Genomic DNA, 19,782 nt, shown 5'->3' on the forward strand with positions numbered 1-19,782 from the left:
ACAAAATTCTAAAATCAATTTGTGCATAAAGCTAAAGTTATAATGAGTCTAAAGACATTTGAATGGTGTCTCTGCGTCGCTCAGAGGAGGCTTGGCAGATAATGCTCTGTTGTCAGTAAAATAAAATGGGGCCAAATTTGTTCTGTCACTAAATATGAGCATATTTATTTTACAGTTATAAGGTGAAATCTTACAGTAAATAATTTATCATATTATTGTTACTATATTTATAAAGCTTTTCATTTTAAGCCCCATTCTTCATTTTAAGCCCTATTCTTGTACTTTTGTTGAATAGGATTTTTCTAATATTTGTACTACTTCAGAAAGTATTCATATACATTGATTTATTCCACATTGTCTTGTTACAGCCTGAATTCAAAATTGATTATAGATTTTTTTCTCTCGCCCATCTACACAAAATACCCCATAATGACAATGAAAACATGTTTTTAGAAATATTAGCAAATTTATTGAAAATTAAATATATATAAGTATTCACACCCCTGAGTGCATACTTTTTAGAAGCACCTTTGGCAGCGATTATAGCAGTGATCCTTTTTCGGTATGTCTAAGAGCTTTGCACACATGGATTGTACAGTATTTACATATTATTTTTGTAATTCTTCAAGCTCTGTCATTGCTAAGCAGCCATTTCCAAGTCTTGACATTTTCAAACTGATTTTAGTCATAACTAACTAGGCCACTCAGGAACATTCAATGTCATCTTGGTAAGCAACTCCAGTGTATATTTGACCTTGTTATTGTCCTGCTGAAAGGTGAACTTGTCTCCCAGTGTCCTCTAGGATTTTGCCTGTGCTTAGCTCTATTCCGTTTCTTTTAATCCTAAAAAAAACTCCATAGTACTTGCCGATGACAAGCATACCCATATCATGATGCAGCCACCACCATTCTTGAAAAAATGAAGAATGGTACTCAATGATGTGTTGGATTTGACCCAAACATAACACTTTGAATTCAGGACAAAGTTAATTTCATCAAAAAAAATCAGTTTGACTTTAGTGCCTTATTGCAAACAAGATGGTTATGGAATATTATTTATTCTGAACAGGCTTCCTTCTTTTCACTCATTTAGGTTAGTATTGTGGAGTAACTACAATGTTGTTGATCCATCCTCAGTTCTCCTCTCACAGCCATTAAACTCTAACTATTTTAAAGCCACCACCATGAAATCCCTGAGCGGTTTCCTTCCCCTCTGGCAACTGAGGACGCTTGTATCTTTGTCGTGACTGGGTGTATTGATACACCATCCAAATTGTAATGAATAACTTCACCATGCTCAAAGGGATACCCAATGTCTGCTTTTTTATTTTATTTAATCCATTTGAAAACATAGGCTGTAACACAAAATGTGGAAAAAGTCAAGGGGTGTGAATACTTTTGGGGAGGCAGGTAGCCTAGTGGTTAGAGCGTTGGACTTGTAACCGAAAGGTTGCAAGATCAAATCCCCGAGCTGACAAGGTAAAAATCTGTCATTCTGCCCCTGAACAAGGCAGTTAACCCACTGTTCCTAGGCTGTCATTGAACATAAGAATTTGTTCTTAACTGACTTGCCTAGTTAAATAAAGGTAAAGAAAAATACTTCTGCACTGTATGTTGGCACTACTTGAGCTTTTGTCCTTATAAATTGCTGAGGTGTACTCACTTTTAACTATTTTTACCAAAAGGATGAGTTCCAAACCTTTCTAGAACTATGCAGCATTACTAGTTATTGTTAACGGCCATCTCATGACAAATATTTACCTTTGGGTATGTCTTTTTAGGCAGAAATAGAAATTGAGGTTTTACTCCCCAAACTCCCTTCCTCTCCTCTCAGACAGAGGAGCCGCAAGAAAAAGGGGAGGGAAATACCAGAATGTTTGATCAGTCTGGGGAAAAAAGGCCAGTTTTTTGGGGGGTGGGCGATGCAGACGAACAGCGAGGGCTTTCACAAACAGACAGAGAACACAGCTAGGAGTTGGTTGACACTTGTCATCCTCCATTAAGGCCTCTTTGATTAGTCTTTGTTGTCGTGGAAACAGCAAACAGCTACATGCAAATAGCCTGTTCCCGCCCCAGGCTGGCCCCCATTGTTCTGGGCCCAGGCTTGACAGGGACACTTTCTCCACATGATAAAGGCGGGAGTAGCCCTTTAGGAATAGGAGTGGCCCCACCGCGGACACAGCGTGAGTCCTTCAAAATTGCCTGTCTTTTTTATTGTTTTATTCTTCAATATTACTGGTAGCCACATCTCTGGAAAGAAGAGGGGATCTTCCAAAGCCACGCATTCCTCGCCAACCGAGATGCCTCCACAATCCAAGATCCGGAATTAAGAAAGGGGAGTTGGGGGAATCTAAAGCATATCTGAATACTTAACACGTGAGAACAAAGCGGTAACAAGGTTGCGCCTATTTTTTCCCTTTCTGTTCTCCTCAGTATTTCCAATCTGCTCAATGGAACTTATTGATTGCAGGTCAAGGAAATCGTTTAAAAACAATAGACTAGAATCATTTCGAAATAAAACACATTGAAGAAAATAAATGGTGACTTCAAAAGGCAATTGCATTTATTAAATAAAACATAACTAGTCTCAAATTGTAAATATGTCCACGACATTCTAAAGCTCAAGCCGAAAAGTATTATATTTTGTTAAGAGATCATACAAGTCTCTGTTTAAAGCCCTCTGCATCACAAAATAAAATGAAATCTACGGCAACTGTCTGCTGTTTGACATGTTTGATACAATCTCACAAATACTACGTAACATGAAGACACATTAAAACACATGGGAGTGAGGTGGGAGATGAGGAAGGAGACTCGGGGAGTTGCAAAATAATAAAAAATCTGCTTTAAAAACAGGCGGTTTAGACTTGACCACTTTACGACAGGTCCGCATTTCATTACAACCACCAAAACTGCCATAATACAATCGACAAAAACATATGGCACCATCTCTATGACACTCACACACCCCCCTGTCTCTGTTCCACCTTGCTGGGAATCGTTTGTAAAGACAACGTCAGACAAGACCACAGAGCAAACCCCAAAGGCTAAACGCTGCTTCCCAGACAGACAACTGCTATCAAACACCCCCAGGTACCATAAGCATTCTAAAATAGAACTGTATAAGCCAGTCAGTTCATTTGTGGTAAGAGCCATGCTCTTAGTAATGCTTTTTTTCGCTCTTTAATATGGATCAAATACAATGGTGTTGGCCGTTCTCTCCAGTTCATCTCCTAGACCAGGGGTAGGCAACTAGATTCAGCCATTCAGCATTTTGTCGTAGAGGATAGTTTGCGGGCTGGAACCAAATTATAATAATTAGTATACTGCACATTTACCACAAATAAGCCCAAAAAGAGATTGTACTTGAAACTAACAATTTCATACCTTAATTACACTGAGAACAAGACCACATCTCTTTTTATTAGTATGAATACTGGGGAACAGATTTCTTAAACTAAACAAATGTTTTGCTGAATTCCTGGTGATTTTAGTCTTTTTTGACATCGGGGCTAAAAATAAATCACCTGCGGGTCAGTTTTGGCAGCAGGCCACCTGTTGCTGACCTCTTTCCTAGACTGTGTTTTCTGTAAAAAACAATGTTTTATCCAAAAACCGTACAGGGGGAGAACATTACATGGATAGCATTTTGATGAGTCTCCATCTGGAGAACTAAAGGGGAAGGATTTGTCATATCACAGGGCTAAAGCGTGATAGAGTCAGGTGTCTCTTACGGCAGGAGATCCTGTCACGACAGACACTAGGTGCCATCCCTCTTTTCTCCATCCTGCTCACAGCCATGGTGCAAGCCTCCTTTAAACCCCAACCTAAAATGTGATGCAATAATGACTGATGTTCCTATTGTCCTCATTTTTTACAACAAATGCCATTTAGTAACCTGCATAACCGGTTTCGTTGTCTTCAAGTTAGCAATGAAAAAACATGACAGTTCATGACCAGTTTTAAGAAGGTCATACCATGGAACATTTAGCTATTTAATTTAGAATTTTAGGACCCCTGTATATATAAAAAACATACAGTGCATTCAGAAAGTATTCAGACCCATTGAATTTTTCCACATGTCAGAGCAAAAACCAAGCCATGAGGTTGGAGGAACTGTCCGTAGAGCTCCGAGTCAGGATTGTGTCGAGGCACAGATCTGGGGTAAGATACCAAAACATTTATGCAGCATTGAAGGTCCCCAAGAACATAGTGACCTCCATCATTCTTAAATGGAAGAAGTTTGGAACCACCAAGACTCTTCCTAGAGCCGGCCGCCTGGCCAAACTGAGCAATCGTGGGAGAAGGGCCTTGGTCAGGGAGGTGACCAAGAACCCAATGGTCACTCAAAGAGCTCCATAGTTCCTCTGTGGAGAATGGAAAGAACCTTCCAGAAGGACAATCATCTCTGCAGCACTCCACCAATCAGGCTTTTTGGTAGAGTGGCCAGACGGAAGCCACTCCTCAGTAAAAGTCACATGACAACCCACTTGGAATTTGCCAAAAGGCACCTAAATGACTCTCAGACCATGAGAAACAGGATTCTCTGATCTGATGAAAACAAGATTGAACTCGTTGGCCTGAATGCCAAGTGTCACATCTGGAGGAAACCTGGCACCATCCCTACAGTGAAGCGGTGAGGATGTTTTTCAGCGGCAGGGACTGGGAAACTAGTCAGGATCGAGGGAAAGATGAGCGGAGCAAAGTACAGGGAGATCCTTGATGAAAATCTGCTCCAGAGTGCTCAGGACCTCAGAATGGGGAGAAGGTTCACCTTCCAACAGAACAACGACCTTAAGCACACAGCCAAGACAACGAAGGCGTGGCTTCAGGACAAGTCTCTGAATGTCCTTGCGTGGCCCAGCCAGAGCCCGGACTGGTACCCGATCGAACATCTCTGGAGAGACCTGAAAATAGCTGTGCAGCGACACTCCCCATCCAACCTGACAGAGCTTGAGAGGATCTGCAGAGAATAATGGGAGAAACTCCCCAAGCCTGTAGCATCACACCAAAGAAGACTCCAGGCTGTAATTAATGCCAAAGGTGCTTCAACAAAGTACCAGGTAAAGGGTTTGAATACTTATGTAAATTTGATTGAAGTTTATTTATTTTTAATACGTTTGCAAAAATGACTAAAAACCTGTTTTTGCTTTGCATTAACGGGTTATTGTGTGTAGATTGATGAGAGAGAAAAAATGCATTAATTTTAGAATAAGGCTGTAATGTAAAAAAAAGTGGAATAAGGTCAAGTAGTCTGAATACTTCCCGAATGCACTGTATATGTAATTTAACCATACTGCTAATAGCCATAGAAAGGCATTGAATAACATATTCATACAAAAACAGATAGAAATGGGATTGACACTTCAAAACTAAGAGATAGAAGATCAGGAAATTATTTCTATATTATTTTTTGTACACCTATTTAACCCCTTTTTTGTACACCTTTTTTACCCCTTTTTTGTACACCTATTTAACCCCTTTTTTGGACACCTATTTAACCCCTTTTTTGGACACCTATTTAACCCCTTTTTTGGACACTGAACTACTTCCATATACTATATACATCCATACATTTTTTGGAACTGGTACCGGGCTACCTTTGAATGAGAATTGAGAGGCTTGTGGGCATCCAAAACATCTGGCGTGTACGTGTTGGTGAGAGATTTACCTTTTGATGGTGTCGTCCAAACTTTTCGGACGCTACAGACAGAAGTCGGAAGATCAGCGGTTCAGAATTCAGACGAGTCCCGTGACGCTGGTCGTAGAGCAAAACGGAGAACGCCATCGTGTTCATTAGGGTCATCTTTCCATAGAGGGATGTGTATCCCAAATGGTTTGGATGGTACAGACGTTTTGGTGAAAAGACTGATTTTTCAGGATGTCTCCTGGTCTGACAAACACTGCTGTAGCTCTACCGCTTTCAACCACTGTGGATTATCTCTAGTTTAAAGAGACATTTTGATGGGGATTGTTTTATTATTATGGCAATTAGATTTACACACAGGTGCAGAAATCGACTCTAGGGGGTTAAATTAAGACACGTTAAAAGGAAGCCATCTAAGAACGAAGAGCGACATCCTTACATAGCTAATGCATATAATCCTCTCAGGGTCACCCATTAATATAGCTCATACTGACAGGGATGACACCATGTTAAAAAGATGTCTTCGAAAAACATCTGCTTCTGTCCATCTGTATCCAGACCAAACACCTGTTGGATTATTAGTGCTTGGCAAACCAAACACCTTAGTTTTAGTAAAGAATAAGGAAATGGTTCCCTTTGCAAAGATAAGTGTCACAAGGTTTAAATCACAGACTGTAGGGTTAAACTTCTTTTTTTTTTTAAATCACTCAAGGCTGTACTTCAGAGTTCAGATGAAAACCCTACACACACATGGGAGATCTTCACGTTGACAGAATTAGTTCACTGTTGCAAGACGCAAAGAATATTGTTGCATGCTTTTTTTTGCACAGGAGTTGATGAAACACACAGAAAGAGGAGAATATGGAAGGAAAATCTCCCCTGTGTAGCAAGCTTGGCACTTTATCTCCCCTGAATGATTGTGCTGCATGCTTAAATGTTCTCAAAGCCCTAGTCCTAACCCCTCACACTTAAACCCCAGCTGGGCTTTCTGCTTCAAGTCCCGGAACCAGTCAGGTGCTTCCCTAAGGGGGGTCCCCTCCTCATCACATGGCCCTGCATGTGTGTATGTGTGTTTTGAGCCTGGCCCAGGAGGCTCCCTCAGTGCGGCACAGAGAGTGTCAGGAGAAGTGGTGACTGGAACAGGGATTAAAGCAGTTCTGAATAACAGTAGGGCTGACTGGTAACTAACCAGCACCAGGAGGCTACAGGGCTAGGAGAAGACACACACACACATTACACAAACAAAAACACAGCCGTGAAAGACGTACATAATATATTCATGATAACAGATACTCTAGCATGTGTTAACTTATCATTACAGTGAAGGTTCAGTCACCTCCCGACACACAGTACAACCATGTCCCATTCACCTCCCGACACACAGTACAACCATGTCCCATTCACCTCCCGACACACAGTACAACCATGTCCCATTCACCTCCCGACACACCGTACAACCATGTCCCATTCACCTCCCGTACAACCATGCTCCATTCACCTCCCGACTCACAGTACAACCATGTCCCATTCACCTCCCGACACCAGTACAACCATGTCCCATTCACCTCCCGACACACAGTACAACCATGTCCCATTCACCTCCCGACACACCGTACAACCATGTCCCATTCACCTCCCGACACACAGTACAACCATGTCCCATTCACCTCCCGACACACCGTACAACCATGTCCCATTCACCTCCCGACACACAGTACAACCATGTCCCATTCACCTCCCGACATACAGTACAACCATGTTAGACATATAAGGACCCCATATACAGTCATATTAGGTGTCCCTTGGTCAAGGAAGTGAATGACAGAATCCAGACACATTCCAATGCAGTAGCATCGGAACACTAACTGACCACTGATTGACTAGTGTGATAACTGGGATGACCTTGCCCCCTCCACCGGTCAATACGAGCAACAAGCAGCCTGGCCATTGATAAGAGATTGGCCAGATGGGGAGACCTTGGTGACAGACAGCTTCCTGGTTCCGTGCTTTCCTCCTCCTCTTGGATGAGGAGCCATTGTGGGCTGGCAGCCCTGCACACTCAACAGGGGAGTATGCTACAAGAACAGGTCAATACTGATAACGTACCAGGCAAACAAAAACGCTCTTTGTGCCTCGCTCTCGGTCTCTCCATTTCTCGGTCCCCTGATTCGCGGGACTTTTCCCCCTCTTACCACACATAATACATTTCCTGCACAACAGAAGGGTTTCTTATCTTGGGCTGTTTATACCTGCAAATCGTCCAACTGCCCGTTTGTATGCAGGTGACCCACACAGAGGTTACATTTCATTCCTGGACAGAAAAGTGTGGTCATGCTCCATGGCACAGCCTCCCTAGCCTTGGTGTCTACTAATACAATGCTGCTACAAGCAGAGTGGTGTTCATTCACCATCAATAGTAGACAGACCTAGCAGACGGACAGAAGCACACAAAGAAAATGTGCTACTGCTGCTAAAACATGAATGGAAACAGCCCAGTGACAAATGAATAGTAATCAGTATGTATACTTACCTATCCTACACTGGTTAGAACAGATAAATGCACAACTGATAGAAATTCAGCCCACAAACATATGATCATATTTCACTTTAATTGACTTCACACCTTTTTTATTTTTCCTTTGCCCATATCCTATTTTTGGAATAATCAACATCTGGGGGTGTAAATCATATTCAACGCTGCCCCAAAAAATAATCAACTCCTTTCAAAAACAACTGCAGCGTAAAAATGTGAATGTCAACAACAAATTCCTCTAAATAGGGATAATTTCTGGACAATTTTCACAGTCTCTATGGATACAATATAATTATAGTCTACTTTCCCTTTGATACCAGAAAGATCCTTTCTTCCTATAACAAGAGAATATTCTTTTAGAAACAGGATGTTTTTCTGAACTAAACTCTCCCGGACACATTAAAGCTCAAAATCTATGTCAAGATGAAGGAGGAAATGTCTGACAATGCCCGTTTCAAATATTCAATAGCACAGGTAGAAATAGTCAGGGCGCAATAGGACTCTGATTGCATTGTTTGCATTGATCATTGCTATTCTTTGGTCTCACCTGTAATAACTCATTTTTTCTAATTTGTTGTCTAGTAGTTGCTATACTTTGTGTAGATTGTTGATTCACTGTGACATACTCTTGGCTTGAATTCATCTCTATGTAAATATTACCATACGAACTGGAAATTATACTGTAATAAAATCTGACATTGCTATTACCTTCAATTGTCTTATTCTCAAGTCTCAACGCTGTTTTGCGAATATATAAAGACAACCTACGTGTTGTTACAGGCATACTCTGATCTTTTGATTTCACTTAAAAGCCTTATGCTTCCCCTCTGGATTAAATGCATTACTTTGTCATGACATCTGTAAGCCCTAGGAAGAAGTGACTCGTGAAAACCGACTCCAAGAGTTTACATTCAGGCAGGGGTTTTCAATTAAACTGAAACTCCTCTCTACTGTAGGGAACAATATTAGTTGGCCACCTCCATGATTTGAGGTGGGTTGTTTGAGTCTGAGGAACCTCCGTTGACTCGAACTGTAGATCTCACGTCTGGAGTGGAAAAAGTGAGGCAGGGATCGGGTCCCATGTGTTAATATCCACCTGAGACGGTGAGGCTGTGAGGTGAGCTGGGTTGAGTTGCTGCCAGCAAACAAGATTTAGGGGCATGCTAAGCTAATTAAATCAACCTGTCAGGCGCCTTAGCTCCGACCCTATTAGATTGAGTGTCTGTTCATCATCGGGGCATATAACAGGGAGGTTTACAATCACATCTAAATACACAATAAAAGCAGACTAGGCTTCTCTCCCAAAGGCCTGCGCTCTTAAATCCTCGTTGCACATACGGACAGATGGGAACATTCTTGTTGCTGCTTTTGATTTACCAAAGACCCAGGAAGACCCAAGAAATCACTTCTGCTCTTAACTTAGGGTTACCCCATCAAGGGTGATATTCTTCAATGAAATACAGATCCTATTCGATGTAGCTTCATCTCATTTTAATTCCATGTTTTGGTGAAATAGTAGCTAGGTTTCCCCAGTTTCTCTGTCGTTTGAATCTTTGGTTATAATTAAAATGGCAATTTCTTATTCATGAAAAATTCTAAGAGGTTACGTTCAAAAAGCCACATTTCATAAATATGAACATGGTGAGAAAGCATTGTGAGGTAAAGGATTGTTATATACTGTATGATGTTGCCAATATTGACTGAATTATAATGATGACTAGTTTAATAAACACATTAAGAATGTGATGGATAAGGATGTCTCTCAGCGACACCCACATGCCTCCCCAATGCCTCTGTCACGGCCAGATGAAAAGTCCAAACAATAACACCAGACTTCCATTTGGGCCAGAATGCGCCATGAGAAAGCCATAAATCAGCGGGCGTTCTGTGTGGATGTTCACAACACTGAGAACTCAGTCTCATCAGTCATCTGTGAATCTAACAGGGCTCGACTGATAATTCATGATAGCCCTGCCATAGACCCGTACCGTTCAGATATGAATTATAAAAACACCAAACCAAGCATATCAGTCAGATGACAGACTGGACGTTTATAGCTGGAGGCCAGTGTGGAGAAACGAGACACAATGCTTTCTCTCCATTCATTCTGCTCTGACGACTGGAAATACCAGTGTGACACATGGGAGACCATTCCATCAATACACAGCCAAGCTTACTTATGGCTTGTTACCAATCATTTTGGTGAGTTGGGACTTATAGTTGACCCTTATAACCATCTGGATATAATAAAATAACTCAAGTATGGGAGTTGATAGAATAATTGCATCACTTTCAGGCTAGATCTGCTATTGAAAACAACAGTCTAATGCATGGGACATTGCAAATTATGTGCAAATAGTTTAGGTTAAAACGCTTCAGCCCTTCATATCTATTAAGGAGATACTTCAGGATTTTGGCAATGAAGCCCTTTATGTCCTTCCCCAGAGTCAGATGAACTCGTGGATTCCATTTTTATGTCTCTGTGTTAAGTTTAAAGGAAATTGCTAACTAGCACAATTGCTAAATAGCGCAATGACTGGAAGTCTATGGTATGTGCTAGCAGATAGCTAGCAGATAGCATAGACTTCCAGTCATTCCATGAATGCTAGTTAGCATTGGATCACGAAACCACCTCTAACTTCCTTCATACTGGACGCAGAGATGGTATCCACGAGTTCATCTGACTCTGGGGAAGTAGATAAAGGGCCTCAATGCCAAAATCCAAGTATCCCTTCAAGAGTGACTACATTTTGGCAATTTTCACTGACTGAAAAGTTGGTATATAATTCAAACTATGAATAAGTGCCAGATGAGTAAACCATGTAAAAAATAATTAGACGACTGTCTGCTTCAGTCCTCAGAAACTTTTCGTAAAGGCTGGTATTTAAATAGACAAAACATTGACACCTTTTGTCTAGAGCATTTTAATATGCTTGACAAGTACACATAACAACCTGGTCTAGAAACAACATTGAAATATATCACCTGCAACATTCAAACACTTGTTGGGAACAAAGCAAAACAGTGTTTCCTAAGTTATACTTGATCCCCGTCTACACAGAGAGATGACACAGATAAAGATAAATTACTTCATCGGATTCATCTTCCTGTTTTAAACATGTTTGGATGTTTCGGTTGAGGGACCTATTGTACTCCTGGAATGAACAACACAACAAGGTCTACAAAATGTCTACACAAAATAAACCGCAGGATATAATCCCCCGAAATCTTGGCTTCTTTTCTTTTGAAGTTCATTATAACTACCATTGTGAGAGGTACTTGGCATGCAGGAGCATGTGCGCCCTGGCCCTACCTTTCTAGGGTTGGCTGCTTGTCTTGCTCTGAATCTAGTTGTCAACTTCTATCTTCATATCTACAGGCTGGGCGGTCTAAAACCAACCTTGACTAACATGATACCCTCCCAGTTTGCTGCTCCATGAATGATATTGCACTACATGACCAAAAACTATGTGGACAACTGCTCGTCGAACATGTCATTCCAAAATCATGGGCAGTAATATGGAGTTGGTCCCACCTTTGCTTCTAGAACAGCCTCCACTTTTCTGGGAAGACTTTCCACTAGATTTTGGAACATTGCTGCATAGACTTTCTTCCATTCAGCCACAAGAGCATTGTGAGGTCGGGCATTGATGTTGGGTGATTAGGCCTGGCTCGCAGTCAGCTTTGCAATTCATCCCAAAGGTGTTCGATGGGGTTGAGGTCAGGGCTCTGTGTAGGCCAGTCAAGTTCTTCCAAACTGATCTCAGCAAACCACTTCTGTATGGACCTCTTTGTGCACAGGGGCATTGTCATGCTGAAACAGGAAAGGGCCTTCCCCAAACTGTTGCCACAAAGGCAGAGGCACAGAATCATCTAGAATGACACTGTATGCTGTAGCATTAAGAACTCCCTTCACTAGAACTAAGAGGCCAAGCCCAAACGACAAAAAAAAAAAAAAAAAAAAAGTCCCAGACCCCTATTTCTCCTCCACCAAACTTTACAGTTGGCACTATGCATTGGGGCATGTAGCGTTCTCCTGGCATCCGCCAAACCCAGATTTGTCCGTCAGACTGCCAATTCGTGAAGCGTGATTCATCACTCCAGAGAACGAGTTTCCACTACTCCAGAGTCCAATGGCGGCGAGCTTCACACCACTCCAGCCAATGCTTGGCATTGCGCATGGTGATCTTTGGCTTGTGTGCAGCTGCTCAGCCATGTAGACCCATTTCATGAAGCTCCCGCCAAACAGTTATTGTGCTGGCGTTGCTTCCAGAGGCAGTCTGGAACTCGGTAGTGAGCGTTGCAACCAAGGACAGACCATTTTTAAGCACTACGCGCTTAAGCACTCGGTGTCCTGTTCTGTGAGCTTGTGCGTTCTACCACTTTGCAGCTGAGCTGTTGTTGCTCCTAGACGTTTTCACTTCACAATAACAGCACTTACAGTTGACCGGGGCAGCTCTGTCACTGAGCTCTTCAGTAAGGCAATTCTACTGCCAATGTTTGTCTATGGAAGATTGCATACATGTGCGATTGCATACATGTGCGCTTGATGTTACACACCGGTGAGCAACGGGTGTGACTGAAATCCGAATCAACTCATTTGAAGGGGTGTCCATATACTTTTGCATATACAGTAGTGTACTTAGTCAGTATATAGCCAGTCAAGATCATTTGAAAAAGCAGTGCAAATACAGAACAACGGAAAACACATTAATAAAATATTTTAAAAATAATTGTGGATAAAGAGGGAAACAGAGATACATTTGAATATAAATATAATATGCGCTGAACCATCATTTTCGATGATCTGATTATCTCTGCATCCAATTATATCCCTATTATGCTAATACGAATGGGACTGCCATTCATAATATATTTTCTCCCTTAAAACTAAAACATCATTTTTATTCATAACTACTTGCCATATTAAGGTACAAAATATGTTGGGTGGTTTTAAGAAGACCCACCAAATTGCATTTTTTGGAAGCGTTAATCAACACCGATGGAATGAGGAGACAGAGTGTTTGTGCTGACTCCATTTCTCTTGTAACAAAAACCCAGCATGAGCATTCAATAACCCAGAGACGAGAGAGAAAAAAATATTTTTCTGCTCAAGTATGTCATTAAGGATTTTCAAAGCAAGAGGAATGTCCATGGGTGTACATGATCACATCATGATACTAGGAAGTCATTATAAAGAGGGGGGCCTTTTTGTGGGACGGACATTCATGGAAATTAGGTTCATGATTCAAAATGTCATACACACACGGGGGGCGGGGCGGGGGGGGGGGTGTAATGGTGAGTGGATGGATCTGACATTGGCTTTCGCTCTAAAAACAGACACATTCCTTCTTTGATGAATGGGCAAATATGTATTCGTAGTCCTGAGAGCCCACGCCTTTGTCAAGTGAAACCCCAATCCTTGACTTTCTTTCTGCATACCAAAGCAGGAACTCCTCCCCAAAAAGAGAATCACCAGGACCATTCAGCACAGACCATCTCCAAGCTCAAATCAGAGGCCCATTCTTCAAACGTTTCTGGAGGCACTATTTTCATTTCTTCTGGGAAAAAGACCCTGTGATTTATTTTGTGTGGTCTACAATTGCTATAAATCTACAAAGTGAGTGTCTCTCTTTCTGAATGTTACGCCTGGCTCGACTGTTCCATATCCATCTCTTTTTAGTTAATCACCTCACACAGTCAGATTTAAATATAAAACCAAAAGACAAGTGAAATCTATGCAAGTGTGAAATAAAAACATGAGAAAAGAGAGAAATGTAATTTAAAAGAAACCCTGAGTTGATATTCTTTGACGTTTGGCTGTAATCAATGTTTGGCACGCTAGCATGTGACTTGAGTACAATGAGAGTGAAACAGAGCAGACATGTAATGATTGTCATTAAGCAGACATACTAACCAACCGACATCAAAGCCTCTGATGGGTATAAGAGAGGGAGTAGTTTTGGGGACAGAACTTGTAATTACAGTCAAATGTACTAATCTAAAGTAAGACAATGAAATGAAACTAAAAAACTAATGAGATGACTTTGGGTAGCATAAAGAAAATGAAACACTGCTAGTCCAAAAGTCTTCTGTTTGGCAAAATGCCAGCTCCTTCAATTGAAGGTTCAAGATGCAGGTACTTAACGGAGTCAGCCAATCAATATAAAAAAAAAACTGTTTTCTGAAGCACAAAAGCCTGGGTGCACTGCACTCAAACATTCAGCTAGAAAACCCACTTCCAGTGTTACTGTCAACTTTTAAAGAGAAAAGTGAATTCACTATATAACAACAACTCTTCGCTCGCATTAGAAGACGGAAAAATGAGCCAAATCAACACTTTCATGAACCACATTCGAAAAGCATAGTATTCGACAAAGCGCAGACACACATAAGGACTTACCTTCTGAACAATGGAGATGAGTGAGGGTGAGCAGTAGACCATGGAGAACTAGACACCTCCATGCTGCAGGAGTCATCGTTGCCGAGTACTGAAGCCGCTCCAGGTGCCTGCTAGCAAACGACTGTGGCTTTAGGATATAGAATAGAAGAAGAGGAGTCTGGGAGTAGTCAGCGATCCGTGGTTCTAGGAGAAGCCTCTCCAGTCATCTTGTCATCTGAAAATACAGAGAGAGGAAGAGGAGGGTGAGGAGGAAAACTGTGTTTTACTGCTACAAGTCGAAACGTGGTCATCACAAAGGCTATGCCATCACAGCTGCCGTCTCTAAAGGTGGGATTGAAAAGATTGAAAGATACATTAACAGAAATATTAAAACAGTGCAATTGGTGAATAATCAAGGTGAGACATAAGTATGCTGAAAATGTGGGATAACTAAGTCTCTGTGGATATATTGGGTCTGCTAAAACAAACACAAAAATAAATCAAACCAGTGAGATATTCAGCAGGCAAAAGGATGGGTATGACAAACTCATTAAGAACACCTGCTCTTTCACAGACAGACGGACCAGGTGAATCCAGGTGAAAGCTATGACCCCGTATTGATGTCACTTGTTAAATCTACCTCAAATCAGTGTAGATGAAGGGGGGGAGACAGGTTAAAGAAGGATCTTTAAGCCTTGAGAGAATTGAGACATGGATTATGTATGCCATTCAGAGGGTAAACGGACAAGAAAATATTTAAGTGCTTTTGAACTGGGTAAGGTAGTAGGTGCCAGGCACAACGGCTTGTGTCAAGAACTGCAACGCTGCTGTTCTGCTGTTTTTTTGACGCTCAACTGTTTCACGTGTATCAAGAATGGCCCACAACCAAAAGGACATCCAGCCAACTGTGGGACGCATTGGAGTCAACATGGGCCAGCATCCCTGCGGAACGACACCTTGTAGAGTCCATGCCCAGACAAATTGAACCTGTTCTGAGGGCTCAATATTAGGAAGGTGTTCCCAGGGCTGTGGTGGTCACGAAATTTCACCAGCCGGTGATTGTCAAGCAAATAACTGTCAGTCTCACTGTAATTGACCGTTAATTAATAAACACATTAAGCATCTCTTGGCTTCCACACAGCCTACAAGCCTTTAAAAAATATATATAATAAATCCATATAATATAGCCTACACCTTCACAACAAATCTATTATTTATTTTAGACAGGTCTAAAGAAGCATGATATGACAAAAACAAAAGTATATTTCAGAAGAACAGAATAGCATACTCAGAGTTGTCTTTATGTTAGGCCCTGATCTGGCTATGCCAAATGGCTGTGGGCTACACTAGTTCATTTAGCAGACAAGATTTGCTTATAATTCCACTGCATTCTTTTATATTTTATTGAACAAAGCTTTATAAAATATAAATATTTTCTCCAAATGATTTGAGGGAGTGCACACATGCAGCTATTCTGTGTTGTGGTTAACAAAGAAATAGGTTCTCCTATATGCTTAATTTAAAGGTATTGTAACTTTAGTTGTTCTACAAACACTGGGCTACATGTTTTGATTTTTCATACATTCTAAGACTGCATGATGTGACTAATGATGATATGAAAAAAGTTGCTTGAAAGACATGAGCTCTGCTTTGTTTTTTGCACCGGCTGTACACTTCATCAGTCTCGCTATATAATTCACAATGATAGGCTAATATTGTCACCCATCAGACTATTCTTGATTCAATCTGGTCTTTAAATACACTAAATAATATACGTGTGACATTTGTAATGATTTAGAATGGATCATTATCATGCACCTATATCGAAACAGGGGCAGCAGGAAAAAAAATACATAACCTCATGCACTTAAATAGCGAATGGAGGACACTATTCCAGTGTTTAATTTTCATGCCAGCCAGGTAGGCTATACTCCTGTTGTAAAGAGAAGCAATGTGCTTAATATTAGGAAAGTTGAGAAATAAATAGTAGGCTTAGCCTATAGAAAGCTGATAGGATCCTCCTCTTTTTAGTAGTGGCCATCACTCTGTTTTCTAACACAATTGCAGAGCCTATAGAAATGTTGGGCAACATGAGCTCATGGGTTCTCATGAAGCAATGGATTAGATTTCAAATACATTTGCATTGATGTCAGAGTGATTAGAGGGACAATAGAGTGCCGAGTACCAGGCAGTTAAAATGTCGGTAGGCTAGAAATGACCATCAGCAGCATCAGAGCTTGAAGATTAATTACCGTGCCTAAACGGTCATGTGGAATTTGACTGCCTTCATGACTCGTGACCGCCGGTGTGGCAGTAATACAATCACAGCCCTAGGTGTTCCTAATGTTTGGTATACTCAGTGTACTCAGTCTATCAAGTCTGAATATGTGTTTATTTTTCACTTCTGACAGGAAATACTCTTGGGTAGAGGAGAGCATGACGGAGCACTCATCCCTGGGCTACAGGCTACATGTTTACACTGACTGCCTTCACACCGCATTCCTCCCTCAACTCACTACTACCCCCTTCCCTCCCCAGAGTTCTACTGCCTTATCCCCACAGGAGAGGACCCTGTTGCTCAGGCAACGCGCTCACACAGACTCACACAGCAAACCATTAGAGACACAGCTCCTTTGTGAGGTACTTTTGTCTGCTTCCTCCTTATCTTGAGGGCAGCCACAAACTAGCAGGAGGGCAGCCACAAACAGTCCACACGGCTTTGTCTGCCTCAGCTAAGGTTAGGCTCCACTCCCTAAAATGCTCTCAATGCACCAGATAGAGAGACTTGTTAGAACACAAGTCAAATACTCCGGATCGATGACATGTCAAATATACACGTTAGTACACACACCTTGACCTGCACATAAACAAAACCAGCAAGAAGACATCCATCTAGTACAGATGACTTAACCTAGGCCATGATGTACCCATCTACACTATATATACAAAAGTGTGTGGACACCCCTTCAAATGAGTGGATTCAGCTATTTCAGCCACACCAGTTGCTGACAGGTGTATAAAATCGAGCACACAGCCATGCAATCTCCATCGACAAACATTGGCAGTAGAATGGCTTTGCTGAAGAGCTCAGTGACACCATCATAGGATGCCACCTTCCCAACAAGTCAGTTCGTAAAATGTATGCCCTGCTAGAGCTGCCCTGGTCAACTGTAAGTGCTGTTATGGTGAAGTGGGAATGTCTAGGGGCAACAACGACTCAGCTGCAAAGTGGTAGACCACACAAGCTAAAAATCATCTGTCCTCGCCTGTCCCAGTTCCAAACTGCCTCTGGATGCATCATCACCACAAGAACTGTTTGGCGGGAGCTTCATGAAATGGGTTTCTATGGCCGAGCAGCCGCACACATGCCTAAGATCACCATGCGGAATGACAAGAGTCGACTGGAGTGGTGTAAAGCTCATCCCCATTGGACTATGGAGCAGTGGAAACATGTTCTCTGGAGTGATGAATCACGATTCACCATCTGTCAGTCCGACGGATGAATCTAGGTTTGGCGGATGCCAGAAGAACGCTACCAACCCCAATGCATAGTGACAACTTTTTAGTTTGGTGGAGGAATAATGGTCTGGGGCTGTTTATTATGGTTTGTTCTATTCTTCTTAGTTCTAGTGGGGGGAAATCTTAAAGCTACAGCATAAAATTACATTCTAGACTATTCTGTGCTTCTAACTTTGTGGAAACAGTTTGGGGGTCCATACATACGTGGTTTGTTGAGATCATTATGGAAGAACTTGACTGGCCAGCACAGAGCCCTGACCTCAACCCCATCGAACACCTTTGGGATGAATTGGAAAGCCGACTGGCGAGCCAGGCCTAATCGCCCAACATCAGTGCTCAACCTCACTAATGGTCTTGAGACTGAATGGAAGCAAGTCCCAACATCTAGCGGAAAGCCTTCCTAGAAGAGTAGAGGCTGTTATAGCAGCAAAGAGGGGACCAACTCCATATTAATGCCCATGATTTTGGAATGAGATGTTCGACGAGCAGGTGTCCGCATACTTTTGGCCGTATAGTGTATGTTTAACATCCAAAATGTGACCATGTCCATATAAACACCATGCCACCATCCACACAGTACACTGCATTTCACACTTTAAAGAGTGGAGGACACCAAAAGAGGATAATTCGCTTTTCTGTGTGTACTCCTCCTCTCCAGAGCCACTTGTCAACTTCCCTGATTATTTTATAATGAACCTACATTTGAGCAGCGGAGCACTCTGCTCTGATCGCTCTCTGGACCCCACTAATGCCCAGCTAAGATATTTCTGGCAACGTGAAGGCACACACGCCCAAAACATTGTTTTGGGAGCTTCTATCTGCATTGGCTTACCTTAGTCATAAGTTAAATCTCCATTTTGGATTCATTCTTTAAAATGGCTCTATAGGTGGCTGGAGACCCCTATTTAAAACAGGCTAACTAAATGCAACTGCAGGTCCTCGCGGAGCAGAGTGCACAGTTTACAGGCCCAAAGGTAATTTATCTTGCTTTGAGGTCAAATGTACCACTAACTGTTATACTGTGTGGCGCCAAGCTAACACACACACAAGGCTATGATAATTTATCAGTTAGAAGTTAGGTGGTGCATTCAGACTCGGATTGAAAGAGAATCATTAGACCACTAGATCAGACAAGAGCATAGCGGAGCAGCAGTAAAGCGTTACTTCGTCTCACGGCGGCCCAAAACAGAGTGAGCCTTGCCAATAATCCCTGATTCCCAGGTGTCTGAGGGCTGTGAGGCCTGGCACCCTGGTTTTCCATTGTGGGAGGGAGTGAGCCTGTAATGCCCTACCCCCTACCCACTAACCTCTCTGCCCTGCTCGGCTGGCTCAGCCGCTGTTCCCCACCAGACACCAGAGGGAGAGGGGCCTGGGGTTCCTTCCCTCTAGTCTCATCTGCCCCAGGGCCCCCTTCTCCTCCTGCTCAGTACTACCCAGAGCCACCCGCACCGTCACCCCGCTGAGTAACATGTTCTCTTTCTCCTTTAAGCTGGCAGAGGAGCCGGCCGCTGCGCTCATCTCACCCCTCATCCCCCCCATCCCTAAACAGCCGTTTTGTTTGCGGGGGTTTCTGGACTGGATTTGGTCAGACTTGAGATAAAAGGATTAGCCGATTAACATGAAGACGCTTTTCACGAGTGCTGACAGACGTATCATAATTTTACATCAGAGAAGGGGAGATTGTGGTGGGTGGTGGGGAGG

The 19,782-nt window shown here is 42.2% G+C and overlaps 1 protein-coding gene across 7 annotated transcripts in view; it reads right to left on the reverse strand.

The window, feature by feature from the left end:
- LOC112260597 (adhesion G protein-coupled receptor L2-like) overlaps positions 1–19,782 on the reverse strand; it is a 125,883-nt gene that overhangs the window by 89,319 nt on the left and 16,782 nt on the right. For all 7 annotated transcript variants that reach the window (XR_006084340.1, XM_024435831.2, XM_024435832.2 and 4 more), the window contains exon 2: positions 14,584–14,797. Coding sequence is in view for 6 of the 7 variants with exons in the window: in XM_024435831.2 (XP_024291599.1) it covers positions 14,584–14,659 (76 nt within the window). In the remaining variant the exon portion in view is untranslated. The remainder of the gene's footprint in view (positions 1–14,583; positions 14,798–19,782) is intronic.

Source organism: Oncorhynchus tshawytscha, linkage group LG10 (genome assembly GCF_018296145.1).
Source record: "Oncorhynchus tshawytscha isolate Ot180627B linkage group LG10, Otsh_v2.0, whole genome shotgun sequence".
NCBI lineage: Eukaryota > Metazoa > Chordata > Actinopteri > Salmoniformes > Salmonidae > Oncorhynchus > Oncorhynchus tshawytscha.